The 15,346-nt window shown below is 39.6% G+C and overlaps 3 protein-coding genes across 7 annotated transcripts in view; 2 read left to right on the top strand and 1 right to left on the bottom strand.

Moving 5' to 3' along the window:
- Nucleotides 1–9,091, top strand: part of flvcr2a (FLVCR heme transporter 2a) — a 41,702-nt gene extending 32,611 nt beyond the window's left edge. Inside the window, exon 11 of the transcript XR_004566758.1 lies at nucleotides 9,081–9,091. The gene's annotated coding sequence lies outside the window, so the exon portion shown is untranslated. The remainder of the gene's footprint in view (nucleotides 1–9,080) is intronic.
- Nucleotides 254–13,471, bottom strand: erg28 (ergosterol biosynthesis 28 homolog). Of its 3 annotated transcripts, none has more exons than XM_034195146.1 (5): nucleotides 13,227–13,471; nucleotides 10,485–10,641; nucleotides 7,652–7,742; nucleotides 7,457–7,575; nucleotides 254–512 (listed from the first exon to the last, which is right to left on the bottom strand). In XM_034195146.1, the coding sequence occupies exons 2-5, from the start codon at nucleotides 10,615–10,617 to the stop codon at nucleotides 424–426; spliced, it is 432 nt and encodes a 143-aa protein (XP_034051037.1). In that variant the 5' UTR covers nucleotides 10,618–10,641; nucleotides 13,227–13,471; the 3' UTR covers nucleotides 254–423. The 3 variants fall into 3 exon arrangements, with proteins under 3 accessions (XP_034051037.1, XP_034051038.1, XP_034051039.1); XM_034195147.1 differs by having other exon boundaries at nucleotides 13,238–13,471; XM_034195148.1 differs by lacking the exon at nucleotides 13,227–13,471 and adding an exon at nucleotides 12,881–13,181.
- Nucleotides 13,472–14,181: 710 nt separating this feature from the next.
- The window catches only part of ttll5 (tubulin tyrosine ligase-like family, member 5), a 107,106-nt gene continuing 105,941 nt past the window's right edge, over nucleotides 14,182–15,346 (top strand). For all 3 annotated transcript variants that reach the window (XM_034195590.1, XM_034195589.1, XM_034195591.1), the window contains exons 1-2: nucleotides 14,182–14,251; nucleotides 14,477–14,593. In XM_034195590.1, the coding sequence (XP_034051481.1) occupies nucleotides 14,535–14,593 (59 nt within the window). In that variant the 5' untranslated portion in view covers nucleotides 14,182–14,251; nucleotides 14,477–14,534. The remainder of the gene's footprint in view (nucleotides 14,252–14,476; nucleotides 14,594–15,346) is intronic.

The raw sequence follows: 15,346 nt of genomic DNA, 5'->3' as shown, positions 1-15,346 counted from the left end.
CTTCAAGCTGTTGTCTGATGGAACAAAATAAACATTCTGATATGAACAAGGTAGATTACTGGGCTGTATGAAGTTTAAAATTGGAAAACTGAACTTACTGATCATTTCCCATTCTTTTCTTTTAACACATCTTTTTAATGTGAACTTACCATTTCATGCAGAACAAATTAACATTTGCAGGTTGAACAGTTACAAACCAGCACGTGTCACTCCAGCATTAAATCACAGCACACATAAAAATAACTATCAAGCGTTTTTTTTTTTTTTTAACTGGATTGTCAACTGTAAATATTTGTGTAAGAAAACAAATTTATTTATTTCACAGTACGAAATAGATCATTTTGCAATTTTCTGGAGCTCACATTCTTCAAGACCAGAATTGTGAGGAGTTCATGAGTAGGAACAATGTTAAAATGTTAGGTTTTAGTTACGTTTCTTCTGTCGCGCTCCAACGTCCTCTTGTGTTTCTGGAAAATACTGGAATCCGATCAGCATTCCAAAGACAGAGAAACCTAGGTGGGCACACACACACACAAAAAGCTACGATATCCACAAAGAAATGTTTGTCACATATGGAGTAATCACCAATAACTGTTCTGATCAATCAAGGAGTGCATATTTTTAAAAGACCATATTTTCCAGAGTTTAAGTCACACTTGTTAAAAAATGCCTCTTGAAGAGGAAACACATGTTTAGGTGTGTACGTTTTCATCTTTAAATACAACCCCTGGCAAAAATTACGGAATCACCGGCCTTGGAGGATGTTCATTCAGTTGTTTAATTTTGTAGAAAAAAAAAAAAGCAGATCACAGACATGACACAAAACTAAAGTAATTTCAAATGGCAACTATCTGGCTTTAAGAGACACTATAAGAAATCAGGAAAAAAAATTGTGGCAGTCAGTAACAATTACTTTTTTAGACCATGCAGAGGGAAAAAAATATGGAGTCACTCAATTCTGAGGAATAAATTATGGAATCACCCTGTAAATTATCATCCCCAAAACTAACACCTGCATCAAATCAGATCTGCTCGTTAGTCTGCATCTAAAAAGGAGTGATCACACCTTGGAGAGCTGTTGCACCAAGTGGACTGACATGAATCATGGCTCCAACACGAGAGATGTCAATTGAATGAAAGGAGAGGATTATCAAACTCTTAAAAGAGGGTAAATCATCACGCAATGTTGCAAAGGATGTTGGTTGTTCACAGTCAGTTGTGTCTAAACTCTGGACCAAATACAAACAACGTGGGAAGGTTGTTAAAGGCAAACATACTGGTAGACCAAGGAAGACATCAAAGCGTCAAGACAGAAAACTTAAAGCAATATGTCTCAAAAATCGAAAATGCACAACAAAACAAATGAGGAACGAATGGGAGGAAACTGGAGTCAACGTCTGTGACCGAACTGTAAGAAACCACCTAAAGGAAATGGGATTTAATCAATCAATCAATCAATTTTATTTATATAGCGCCAAATCACAACAAACAGTTGCCCCAAGGTGCTTTATATTGTAAGGCAAGGCCATACAATAATTACGTAAAAACCCCAACGGTCAAAACGACCCCCTGTGAGCAAGCACTTGGCGACAGTGGGAAGGAAAAACTCCCTTTTAACAGGAAGAAACCTCCAGCAGAACCAGGCTCAGGGAGGGGCAGTCTTCTGCTGGGACTGGTTGGGGCTGAGGGAGAGAACCAGGAAAAAGACATGCTGTGGAGGGGAGCAGAGATCAATCACTAATGATTAAATGCAGAGTGGTGCATACAGAGCAAAAAGAGAAAGAAACACTCAGTGCATCATGGGAACCCCCCAGCAGTCTAAGTCTATAGCAGCATAACTAAGGGATGGTTCAGGATCACCTGATCTAGCCCTAACTATAAGCTTTAGCAAAAATGAAAGTTTTAAGCCTAATCTTAAAAGTAGAGAGGGTGTCTGTCTCCCTAATCTGAATTGGGACCTGGTTCCACAGGAGAGGAGCCTGAAAGCTGAAGGCTCTGCCTCCCATTCTACTCTTACAAACCCTAGGAACTACAAGTAAGCCTGCAGTCAGAGCGAAGCGCTCTATTGGGGTGATATGGTACTATGAGGTCCCTAAGATAAGATGGGACCTGATTATTCAAAACCTTATAAGTAAGAAGAAGAATTTTAAATTATATTCTAGAATTAACAGGAAGCCAATGAAGAGAGGCCAATATGGGTGAGATATGCTCTCTCCTTCTAGTCCCCGTTAGTACTCTAGCTGCAGCATTTTGAATTAACTGAAGGCTTTTCAGGGAACTTTTAGGACAACCTGATAATAATGAATTACAATAGTCCAGCCTAGAGGAAATAAATGCATGAATTAGTTTTTCAGCATCACCCTGAGACAAGACCTTTCTAATTTTAGAGATATTGCGTAAATGCAAAAAAGCAGTCCTACATATTTGTTTAATATGCGCTTTGAATGACATATCCTGATCAAAAATGACTCCAAGATTTCTCAAAGTATTACTAGAGGTCAGGGTAATGCCATCCAGAGTAAGGATCTGGTTAGACACCATGTTTCTAAGATTTATGGGGCCAAGTACAATAACTTCAGTTTTATCTGAGTTTAAAAGCAGGAAATTAGAGGTCATCCATGTCTTTATGTCTGTAAGACAATCCTGCAGTTTAGCTAATTGGTGTGTGTCCTCTGGCTTCATGGATAGATAAAGCTGGGTATCATCTGCGTAACAATGAAAATTTAAGCAATGCCGTCTAATAATACTCCCTAAGGGAAGCATGTATAAAGTGAATAAAATTGGTCCTAGCACAGAACCTTGTGGAACTCCATAATTAACCTTAGTCTGTGAAGAAGATTCTCCATTTACATAAACAAATTGTAATCTATTAGATAAATATGATTCAAACCACCACAGAGCAGTGCCTTTAATACCTATGGCATGCTCTAATCTCTGTAATAAAATTTTATGGTCAACAGTATCAAAAGCAGCACTGAGGTCTAACAGAACAAGCACAGAGATGAGTCCACTGTCTGAGGCCATAAGAAGATCATTTGTAACCTTCACTAATGCTGTTTCTGTACTATGATGAATTCTAAAACCTGACTGAAACTCTTCAAATAGACCATTCCTCTGCAGATGATCAGTTAGCTGTTTTACAACTACCCTTTCAAGAATTTTTGAGAGAAAAGGAAGGTTGGAGATTGGCCTATAATTAGCTAAGATAGCTGGGTCAAGTGATGGCTTTTTAAGTAATGGTTTAATTACTGCCACCTTAAAAGCCTGTGGTACATAGCCAACTAATAAAGATAGACTGATCATATTTAAGATCGAAGCATTAAATAATGGTAGGGCTTCCTTGAGCAGCCTGGTAGGAATGGGGTCTAATAGACATGTTGATGGTTTGGATGAAGTAACTAATGAAAATAACTCAGACAGAACAATGTGAGAGAAAGAGTCTAACCAAATACCGGCATCACTGAAAGCAGCCAAAGATAACGATACCTCTTTGGGATGGTTATGAGTAATTTTTTCTCTAATAGTTTAAATTTTATTAGCAAAGAAAGTCATGAAGTCATTACTAGTTAAAGTTAAAGGAATACTCGGCTCAATAGAGCTCTGACTCTTTGTCAGCCTGGCTACAGTGCTGAAAAGAAACCTGGGGTTGTTCTTATTTTCTTCAATTAGTGATGAGTAGTAAGATGTCCTAGCTTTACGAAGGGCTTTTTTTTATAGAGCAACAGACTCTTTTTCCAGGCTAAGTGAAGATCTTCTAAATTAGTGAGACGCCATTTCCTCTCCAACTTATGGGTTATCTGCTTTAAGCTGCGAGTTTGTGAGTTATACCACGGAGTCAGGCACTTCTGATTTAAAGCTCTCTTTTTCAGAGGAGCTACAGCATCCAAAGTTGTCTTCAATGAGGATGTAAAACTACTGACGAGATACTCTATCTCACTTACAGAGTTTAGGTAGCTACTCTGCACTGTGTTGGTATATGGCATTAGAGAACATAAAGAAGGAATCATATCCTTAAACCTAGTTACAGCGCTTTCTGAAAGACTTCTAGTGTAATGAAACTTATTCCCCACTGCTGGGTAGTCCATCAGAGTAAATATAAATGTTATTAAGAAATGATCAGACAGAAGGGATTTTTCAGGGAATACTGTTAAGTCTTCAATTTCCATACCATAAGTCAAAACAAGATCTAAGATATGATTAAAGTGGTGGGTGGACTCATTTACATTTTGAGCAAAGCCAATTGAGTCTAATAATAGATTAAATGCAGTGTTGAGGCTGTCATTCTCAGCATCTGTGTGGATGTTAAAATCGCCCACTATAATTATCTTATCTGAGCTAAGCACTAAATCAGACAAAAGGTCTGAAAATTCACAGAGAAACTCACAGTAACGACCAGGTGGACGATAGATAATAACAAATAATACTGGTTTTTGGGACTTCCAATTTGGATGGACAAGACTAAGAGTCAAGCTTTCAAATGAATTAAAGCTCTGACTGGGTTTTTGATTAATTAATAAGCTGGAATGGAAGATTGCTGCTAATCCTCCGCCTCGGCCCGTGCTACGAGCATTTTGGCAGTTAGTGTGACTCGGGTGTGTTGACTCATTTAAACTAACATATTCATCCTGCTGTAACCAGGTTTCTGTAAGGCAGAATAAATCAATATGTTGATCAATTATTATATCATTTACTAACAGGGACTTAGAAGAGAGAGACCTAATGTTTAATAGACCACATTTAACTGTTTTAGTCTGTGGTGCAGTTGAAGGTGCTATATTTACATACAGAAAAGCTAAACGAAAGCCATCTAACACCTAAACAGAAGAAAACAAGGTTACAATGGGCTAAGGACAAGCAATCGTGGACTGTGGATGACTGGATGAAAGTCATATTCAGTGATGAATCTCGAATCTGCATTGGGCAAGGTGATGATGCTGGAACTTTTGTTTGGTGCCGTTCCAATGAGATTCATAAAGATGACTGCCTGAAGAGAACATGTAAATTTCCACAGTCATTGATATGGGGCTGCATGTCAGGTAAAGGCACTGGGGAGATGGCTATCATTACATCATCAATAAATGCACAAGTTTACATTGATATTTTGGACACTTTTCTTATCCCATCAATTGAAAGGATGTTTGGGGATGATGAAATAATTTCTCAAGATGATAATGCATCTTGCCATAGAGCAAAAACTGTGAAAACATTCCTTGCAAAAAGACACATAGGGTCAATGTCATGGCCTGCAAATAGTCCGGATCTTAATCCAATTGAAAATCTTTGGTGGAAGTTGAAGAAAGTGGTCCATGACAAGGCTCCAACCTGCAAAGCTGATATGGCAACAGCAATCAGAGAAAGTTGGAGCCAGATTGATTCAGAGTACTGTTTGTCACTCATTAAGTCCATGCCTCAGAGACTGCAAGCTGTTATAAAAGCCAGAGGTGGTGCAACAAAATACTAGTGATGTGTTGGAGCGTTCTTTAGTTTTTCATGATTCCATAATTTTTTTCCTCAGAATTGAGTGATTCCATATTTTTTCCCTCTGCTTGGTCTAAAAAAGTAACTGTTACTGACTGCCACAAATTTTTTTTTACTGATTTCTTATAGTGTTTCTTAAAGCCAGAAAGTTGCCATTTGAAATGACTTTAGTTTTGTGTCATGTCTGTGATCTGCTTTTTTCCTACAAAATTAAACAACTGAATGAACATCCTCCGAGGCCGGTGATTCCATAATTTTTGCCAGGGGTTGTATATGCAATCCTTGATTGAACAGTTATTGGTGATTACTCCATATTTATGTGACAAACATTTCTTTGTGGTTATCATAGCTTTTTGTTGTGTGCCTAGATGGGTACTGATGTGTTAGTGCTGAAAATCTCCTGAAAGTGTTAACTGATGGGACTATATGTGGATAAACAGCAAAATGTACAGTAACAGGTTTTACTGTTAGTTGCATCTTCTTCATTTGACTGATTTAAAGAGTATAAATACACAGTGAGGAAAATAAGTATTTGAACACCCTGCAATTTTGCAAGTTCTCCCACTTAGAAATCATGGAGGGGTCTGAAATTTCATCTTACGTGCACGTCCACTGTGAGAGACATAATCTAAAAAAAAATTACAAAGAGAGCAAACGTTTCCTGTAGTTTTTCACCAGGTTTGCACACACTGCAGCAGGGATTTTGGTCCACTCCTCCATACAGATCTTCTCTAGATCTTTCAGGTTTGGAGCTTCAGCTCCCTCCAAAGATTTTCTATTGAATTCAGGTCTGGAGACTGTCCAGGCCACTCCAGGACCTCAAAATGCTTCTTACGGAGCCCCTCCTTAGTTGCCCTGGCTGTGTGTTTGGGGTCATTGTCATGCTGGAAGACCCAGCCATGACCCATCTTCAATGCTCTTACTGAGGGAAGGAGGTTGCTTGCCAAAATCTCGCAATACGTGACCCCATCCATCCTCCCTTCAATACGGTGCAGTCGTCCTGTCCCCTTTGCAGAAGAGCACCCCCAGAGTATGATGTTTCCACCCTCATGCTTCACGGTTGGGATGGTTTTCTTGGGGTTGTTCTCACCCTCTAAACATGGTAAGTGGAGTTGATTCCAAAAAGCTCTATTCTGGTCTCATCTGACCACATGACCTTCTCCCATGCCTCCTCTGGATCATCCAGATGGTCACTGGTGAACTTCAAACGGGCCTGGACATGTGCTGGCTTGAGCAGGGGGACCTTGCTGCCCTGCAGGATTTTAAACCATGACAGCATCATGTGTTACTAATGTAATCTTTGTGACTGTGGTCCCAGCTCTCTTCAGGTCACTGACCAGGTCCTCCTGTGTAGTTCTGAGCTTTCTCAGAATCATCCGTACCCCACAAAGTGAGATCTTGCATGGAATCCCAGACCGAGGGAGATTGACAGTCATCTTGTGATTCTTCCACTTTCTAATAAATAATCATAACAGTTGTCCTCTACCAAGCTGCTTGCCTGTTGTCCTGTAGTCCATCCCAGCCTTGTGCAGGTCTACAGTTTTGTCCCTGGTGTCCTTAGACAGCTCTTTGGTCTTGGCTATGGTGGACAGGTTGGAGTGTGATTGAGTGTGTGAACAGGTGTCTTTTATGCAGGGAACAAGTTCAAACAGGTGCAATTGATACAGGTAAAGAGTGCAGAATAAGAGGGCTTCTTAAAGGAAAATTAACAGGTCTGTGTGAGCCAGAATTCTTGCTGGTTGGTCGGTGTTCAAATACTTATTTGCAGCAGTAACATACAATTATTAAAAAAAGCATACATTGTGATTTCCGGATTTTTTTTTTTTAGATTATGTCTCTCACAGTGGACATGCACCTAAGATGAAAATTTCAGACCCTCCATGATTTCTAACTGGGAAAATTTGCAAAACTGCAGGGTGTTCAAATACTTATTTTCCCCACTGTATTCTCATCACGCCTCAGTTTGTTCTGTACTCACCTGCCACGATGAGCGGTGCCATGACCCCTATAGTGAGCGGTGCAGTTTTATAGACAAAGGCTTCAGACAGAAAATGACCCAATGCGAGCACAAACGTCCATAAGGTGATGTGATACAGCCTGTAGGGGCCGACATCACACAACGTCACAAAATAAAAACTGATGAATAAAACAAGGTGCGTGAAGCTGGTCTTACATTCTGTTCTGGATATCGATGGCACAGGCACAGCGAATAATTGATGACAGCAATGTCCAAATTCCAAATGTTCGAGCTTGGAGACCATTGACTGGGGAAGTGGATGGAAATGGAAACAGTGTTAAAGGATCAAAAGGAAAACAAATCCATCTGTATTTCTTACGAGTGATGAGCACAGAAACTTTTTATCCACTGAGTTTGTATAAGACCTAAATCTCTACCAGGGTTTTTTTCAAGGAAAATTTAGCAAGGCGGCAACACCAGATGAGAGGAAGCAGGGTGAGGGACAGGTGCGGACCTTTTGAAAATCTGAGATCAAAATGGGGCATTCTGAAGCTTCTTGAGGGAGTGGAACAATAACAACCAGGTCAGTAGTCAGGATCTGAAAAGGGGGGGGGGGGGGGGGGATTTGTGGGTTTTTGACGTCCAAGGATGCATTCTACAGGGTTTTTTTGATGACTATCCAACGCCCCCCCACCCCCCAACAAATTTAGTTGGACTGCCTAATATGTGTGGTATTTGTATTTTTTTCATACATTTTCACCTTTTATTTGCCTTCACCCCAAATTGATTGATAAATTGACAAATTGTTTGTTTGATATGATTACTATCAATCAATCAATCAATCAATCAATCAATCAATCATTTATTTCTATCGCCCTTTCCAGCAGCGAGACGGTGTCCAAAGTGTTTTACAGTAAAATCAAAGAACAAGAATTTACAAAAATATAACAAATACACAACAGAATTAAAAAGGCACCTACAAACAAAACATGTCACAGCACCACCAGGTGTTAACAGCCATTTAAAATAAATAAGTCTTGAGCTTTAATTTAAAAAGTGCTGGGTCAGAAATAGTGCTTAAATCAGGAGTTAACTTGTTCCACAGTCTGGGTTCAGCTACTGCAAAAACACACTCGCCCCAGAGTTTATATTTTGGCCTCAGAACATCCAGTTAAAGTTGACCAGACGCCTGTAATGTCCTACTGTAAGTGCAGAGAGTTAAAAGTTCAAACAAGTAAGATGGTGCAAGGCCGTTAATAGCTTTAAAATCAATTCTAAAATTAACTGGAAGCCAGTGGAGTGAGTAAAGTACAGGCGTAATATGCTCACTTCTGGAAGTGTTCATTAAAAAACAAGCAGCAGCATTTTACACAAGTTGGAGGCGTGCAAGAGAAGACTGGCTAATACCAGCATAAAGTGCATTACAATAATAAAGTCTGGAACTGATGGACTTTTCTTTAGCCGGAAGACATAGACAACTTGCTTTGACAACAGAGTTTATCTGTTGATCAAACCTCAAACAGTTATCAAACACATACTAACCGCAAGAGCCATAATCATTATCATATTTATGGCTTCCTGAACTTTTAAATGACCTGCTTTTAAAGCTAGAACCTTAAACAGACCCAGTAATACCCGAGCTTAGACATTAGTTATGTAGTTATGCAGAAAAGATAAATTAAGTAAACTTATTTTTATACAGCTCATCAATTAAACAGTGCAGAACTGTCGTAAAACTCAGGCCCAGAGTAATACTGATTTTAGTTGTTAAAAATATGATTATTATTATTATTATTATAAATAGTAATAGTAATATTCTATTAGTATGAAAAAATGTCTACAAAAGTGGACCTTTATTTAAGGGGCACCCCACCCACAACACCCTCTTTCCGCCTGGATTCGCTTGCAGTCTCTGAGCAGGCAGAATGGAGAAACTGTGTATTTATGTGGAAGGCATGACCTAATTTAGAGGTAAGAAGGTTTTGTCAGCACTTTTAACTTCACGCCATCCTCAGAAAGAGACTTTAGGCATATTTGAAGAAAAAAAAAATTAGGATTTGTTGTAATGCGTCTATAGCTTTGTTTTTAGTTTAACCACAGCAAGGGCACTCACAGATTAGCACAGAGTTTGAAAGAAAAGAAAAGTTTAAAAATATGTTTTTAACTAAGCACTCTGCTATTTGGTCTCTGTGTCCTCGCGCTATGAGGCACAGAAGGGAACCCTTTTTTTTTTCAACTCAGGCCTGCTGCACAAAACAGTGGACTGACAGCACGCAGCATCAAACGCTGATGTAAACGCAGGGAGTGATTACAGGTGCACGTACTGAATATGTACTGGTACTTTGATAATACAGTGATCCGGTACAGACCCCGAACAGGCACCAGTACAAAAAATCGTGGCAAAAGTGGGCGGTTTGTCCGAACCCCTTGAACCCCTCCTGGCTACAGGCCACACAACAGAGTGTGAGACCTAAGTGAAATACGACTTGTTTAAGCATTACTGTCATTTAGTCATGTTTTTAGTATTTTGGGGGTGGCCTTTTGTTGGTTCAATACTTTTGGAAGGGGCTGCAAGGGGGCTGTAGCACTTAACTCTGAGAGTGTTAAAGTTACAATTTAAAATTGTGCATCATACACTTTTGCAAATGTCAACTTACTGATTTGTTAGACATTACTGCCCACGTAAAATATAAAATTAAAACCTTTTAATTGTTTATAACACATTAGTATCATACAGTTTAGTCTTTGGTATGTTTTGTTAATTAAATTGTTGTTACGCATTTTATTTAAGCCCTTAATCCCTTATTTAAAGGTTAATAATTAAAATTATAGTGGTACCAAAGAAATTTCTTTTTATGACTTAAATCATAACCCTAAAGGACATACACCTTTAAATGTTATTTTTGGTCCATCTGTCATGTTATATACATATGTTTCTTTTGTAATTATGCTGTTTTTATTAATTTTCGCACCCTTGGAAGTCTTAGACTCATGTGAAAGATACGCATGTTGTTGCAGCTTGTCTGAAAGCCGACGACAGTTTGCTTACCGAACTCTGGCATGCCGGTGTAGAGCTTCTCTGACAAGAAGCTGTGATCTCTGAAACTCTGCACCGTGTTTCCCATGGCGATGACAGACACCATCACCAACCAGCTGCGCAGGACATTTAAGAAGCGACTCATCTTCTATGTGTTTGAGTCAGGCACCTTTCACACACACATACAAAGTGTATTTACTGCTGAAAAAATTTAAATGACAAGCCAACACATGTGGTAGATGTGTAAAAACATGACAGGAACACGATCACTGAGTAAGTGACATCAACTGCAATGAGAACAAACTAACTAGTGGCTGAACACCCACTGTCAGACACAATGCCCTCTAGTGATTGTTCTTTGCTTGCCCCGTGCCATCATTAAACAGCCAGTTAACCCGGTGTTGCAGATCAAACGGTCCGCCCCTAAAAATTGGGTCGCCCTGCCTCCACTGCGCATGCGTCATTTCGGAGCGCTGAGACAGAGTCTCTTCACCCAAAGCGATCAAATGGATTAATGGGATTATTAACCATCAGATGACAAGGTAAAACCTCTTAAATCATTCTAAAGTCAGTTTTAAGCAGAAACGAGATGATACTTGGTGACGCTTTGAAATGACCGATGCACAGTGAATGCATCAGTTAGCAGCTCGTGTAGCTGCGGTGCTCTGATCGCTTCCTCCATTTTTTATGACAAATAATGCTGAATTTATGTGGAAATGATTGTGGTACAAAAGCTTCAGATATCTGTTGCTGAGATAGCTGATGACTGGAGTCCAGTTTTAAGCAGAAACAAGGTGATAATCCATGAACCGCAGCTAATGCCACGTTCACACCGGGCGCGACGCGAGCGACAGGTTGCCATGTAATCCCTATGTAAGGACACGTTTAGGCGCCAACTCACGCAGTGCAATGCGATGGACGCGAATGAAGTGATTTTGAGCGATTGGCACGTTTGTGGCGCGATATCGCGTCGCGTCACGTCGCCCTCCTCCCCAAGTTGAAAAATCTGAACTTTTTCGTCTTGTCGGGCCGCAATGACCAATCAGGGACTGAATATGTAGTGACGTGGAGATGTCTGGAGTTTGACTGAAGATGTGAACATGTCCTCTCTCTGGTACCAGCCTGTGAGCAGGACTTATGTCTCTTTTGTCCTTTATTTCACAATTATGACAGAGTTTTTGGAGCGAGCAGCAGCCCCACAGTAGCAGGAGCAGAGGTTTTTTTACGTGCGCGCATGAGCGAATCGTCCGTGGAGATTATTTTAGTCATTAACTACACAGATGCATAATAAAACAAATGGTGACTGGTTTCTAAAAACAATTATGACAGAGTTTTTTGGGGAAGAACGAGGAGCAGCCCCACAGCAAGCAGCGGAGTTTTTTTTTTTATTGTTTACATGTGCGCGCGTGAACGGGACAGGAGGTCCTCAAACTGGGTCCTGCAAAAGCGGAAGGACCGCTGAAGGCGGCCGTCATCCAGACACAGCTCTTGCAGCAAATGATGATACTCTCCGAATTGGGAGCTTTCCACAACAACTCGCTCCGTGTGATCAAGATCCGTCATGTTAACTTGACTGACAACCGGAGCCGGCGAGCAGAATGGAAGCTCCTCCTATTTGATGATGCACTGGGGCGAATTTTTGCAGTGAAAGCAGAGTGACACACCGGGCGATGGTGGCGTGTCCATCGCCATGTGACCGAAGAGAATTTGTGGTGTCTGGTCGCGCCCGGTGTGAACGCGGCATAATAATGCATGCGCAGTGAAGGCAGGGCGGACCAATTTTTAGGGGAGACCGTTCGATCTGCGAAACCGGGATGGTCTTTCCGTCCTAAATCAATACTGTGCTAATTATATAAAATAATTTTTATAGAGGCAAACGTTGAACCCTACAACTTCTAAAAATAGAGCTCAGGTTGAAAAACGTTTAAGATCGCCTTTAATCTATGATCTAGAATTAAGCAAATACATTTCATTGACACAAAAACTAAATACTTGAGGTGTCAAGGTTTAAAGCTTTGTGTTATAATCATAAATGATCACTACTGTCTTGAAATAATTTGCAAAAACTGACTATAAAACCTTACTACCATTAAATTACTTTCACATTCTGCTTACTATTCAGCTCGAACTGAAACAAACTAATACAGCCAAAGAAGCCAAAATCTTCATTTTTTTAAATGCCACGTTCAAGCATCTGTGGGAATGACTGAAATTGAGACATTATGTTTTACTGTCAAATCACAACAGCAAAATAAATTAATATATGTATGATTTTTTTTTACTTTATTTTTGTAGACACAAATTATTGCTGGTGGTAATACAAATTATTACATTCATGTTTGTTTATAGTGAGATGCTACAATGTGAACACAACATAACAGTAAAAAACCAGTTGTGCATGAATTTACCTTTTTGCGTCTGCCAGTGTAAAACTACAGGGTGAACATTTTGGTGCACTGAACAGCGAAATACAAGCTACCCTGTGTGGTGTTATGGACACAACTTCACCTCATCCAATCTTCGACTGTGGCATGAACCAATAGGAGACCTCCACCCAATCGTACCATTACTGTGAATGGCTCGTTGGAAGTTTAACGCTCCGCCTTCGAGCATTTCACTAATTTATGCTACGTCACTCGCACCTGCGCAGAAACATTTCGGGCGAACGATTCAACGGTTCGATGCTACACGTAAACAAACATCAACAATCTGACGAAGTTCTACACGCGAGTTTGAAGAGTAAATATTACACACCATGTACTCACGAAATATCAGCCCGCTGAATGGCGGAACATGTGGCGTCGGTTCCGATCCCTGACCCGGTTCCGGGGTGTCGTCGTGCTGGTTCTGGCTGGCTTTTATGATTATTTATCAACTCGATCTTGTTTTCACGGGAATGTCAAATTATAATGTGTGATGATAAGAAAATCCATCTTCAAAACGTTCGTCGCATCTCGCTCGTGGAACATCAACAAACTTTCTGCCCGCCTCCGGCCCGGCAGCTTGTGCGCATGCGCGAATCATGTAACCAGTGATAACATGTCATATGTCAAGATAATACTCATCAGGTACTCCTGGTTTCGTTTTTGCCAAATTCAAATGAAAAGAAATAAACAGAACAAACTTGGCAATGGTTACAGTCTATTTACTTTTTTTTTTTTTTGCTTATTTGCGTTAATTTCTTTCGAAAATACGATTTATTTTATTATTTGTTTGCTTACAGTAACATATTTTAGAGTTGCATTAAAGTTAATTCGTGGCAGGCCCGCCATTCTCAGCTGTAAGATATAACACAAAGTATGCACTCATTGTACAAAAATACCTGCACATCTGCAAATGTGCAAACATCTGCGTTTAGTGTGTATAGTTGCATATCTGTACATGTTTTGTTTGTTACAGGGAAAATTGTTTCTTGAACTCAAATTTTAATTTATGATGATAATAATAATAATAATAATAATAATAATAATAATAAATGGAAAAAGGAAAGATAGAAGGGAAAAATTGTTTTAGAGAGATCGCAAAACTGATGAACAAATTTTAGCAGAGCTAAACTTTAATTTCATGTCTGTAAATGACTTCAAATGGATAACTTCGTCTTACTTCGTTATCTTTTCTTTTTCTGGAAATCTGCCCATGCGCATTACACCAAATTTATTTATTTTTACTTTACATACAGCGCGCATGTGCACTGTTCTCAGTTGTCATAGTTACCAGGAAGATTAGCGGGTCCTGCTAAGGCTAACCGAGGTGTTAGCTTCGTCTCAAATTAAAGCCAGGTAAGATATTTTTGGTACATTTGGTCGTAGTATTGCAAGAAACGTTTACACCACCAGTGTGTAACCTGTGACACGTGTTAGGAATATTTATTTAACGACAGCTGACACTGGGGGGGAATAGTATAACGACATCACTCGTTGCAGAATTAGCAAGAAGCTTTCAATGATATTATTTGGACGCTTGAGGTAGTTTGCCAAGTTGTTTTATCGTTGACATTTTTGCAGATGGGACACGGGGGCGTGAGTCCAGCGAGCAGAAACATTTGAGCCTTGTGCTGTGAAAATGCCAGCTGCTGTTCCAGAGAGCGAAGAGTCTGAATGGTCCTCGGAAGACTCGCAAGAGTGAGTGTTAAGAACCGGTTTTTTTTTTAAGCTAAGTTATATTAATTATCAGAAATGCTTCCTGGATTGAGAAAGTTTGAAGACGATTTATTTGCCACTACTCTCCTGGTAAGATGAGGAATGGATGGTTAGTGAAAGTGTTAAAGGACATCAGAACAAACTAGAAGCACTCAGAGAGTGCAAACCTCCGCCAAGGCCATGGGGTCACTGACGCCATAACATCTACACGCCGTGGAATTATTGAACCCAAAAAAAGTCTAACAATGATGTTTGCTCAGTAGTAAAAAAAGTTTCATCTGCTGTGACTGGATAGCATGTATCCTTAGCGCTTGGCATCACAGTTTATTGCAACTTGCACCTTTCCCAGAAGCTACTGTCATCTGAGCACTGATATTGATATTGCATTGTGCTTATAGACAAAAACAAATAAGAGACAAAATTAAATTTATTATTCAACTAAACTGCAAATATATGAATTATTTAACATTTATGAAACACTTCTCTAAACAAGGCCATAGGGTCACTGACCCTAAAGAGATTCCCTCCTTGGCACAATGATCTATTTCTTTTTGTCTCTTTCTCTAAAATTGTATATAATAATCATTAGATTATTAATATATAAACAAAAATAAATTCATGAAATATTACAATTTGAAAACAAATGCACCTGAACGTGATGACAGCTGCAACTGCTTAATGCTAACTTTTAACATTGAAAATGCCATAGACATGCTAACGTGTTAGCATCGGGAT

Source organism: Thalassophryne amazonica, chromosome 19 (genome assembly GCF_902500255.1).
Source record: "Thalassophryne amazonica chromosome 19, fThaAma1.1, whole genome shotgun sequence".
Classification (NCBI taxonomy): Eukaryota; Metazoa; Chordata; class Actinopteri; order Batrachoidiformes; family Batrachoididae; genus Thalassophryne; species Thalassophryne amazonica.
This window is presented reverse-complemented; position numbering and strand designations above follow the sequence as displayed.

Bases quoted from the DNA above. Each gene is read 5' to 3' on its own strand.
- erg28 (XM_034195146.1), bottom strand. From the start codon at position 10,617: ATGAGTCGCTTCTTAAATGTCCTGCGCAGCTGGTTGGTGATGGTGTCT. The intron at 7,743-10,484 runs GTAAGCAAACTG...CCACTTCCCCAG, and splicing joins CACCGGCATGCCAGAGTTCG to TCAATGGTCTCCAAGCTCGA. The intron at 7,576-7,651 runs GTAAGACCAGCT...CGGCCCCTACAG, and splicing joins ATCGATATCCAGAACAGAAT to GCTGTATCACATCACCTTAT.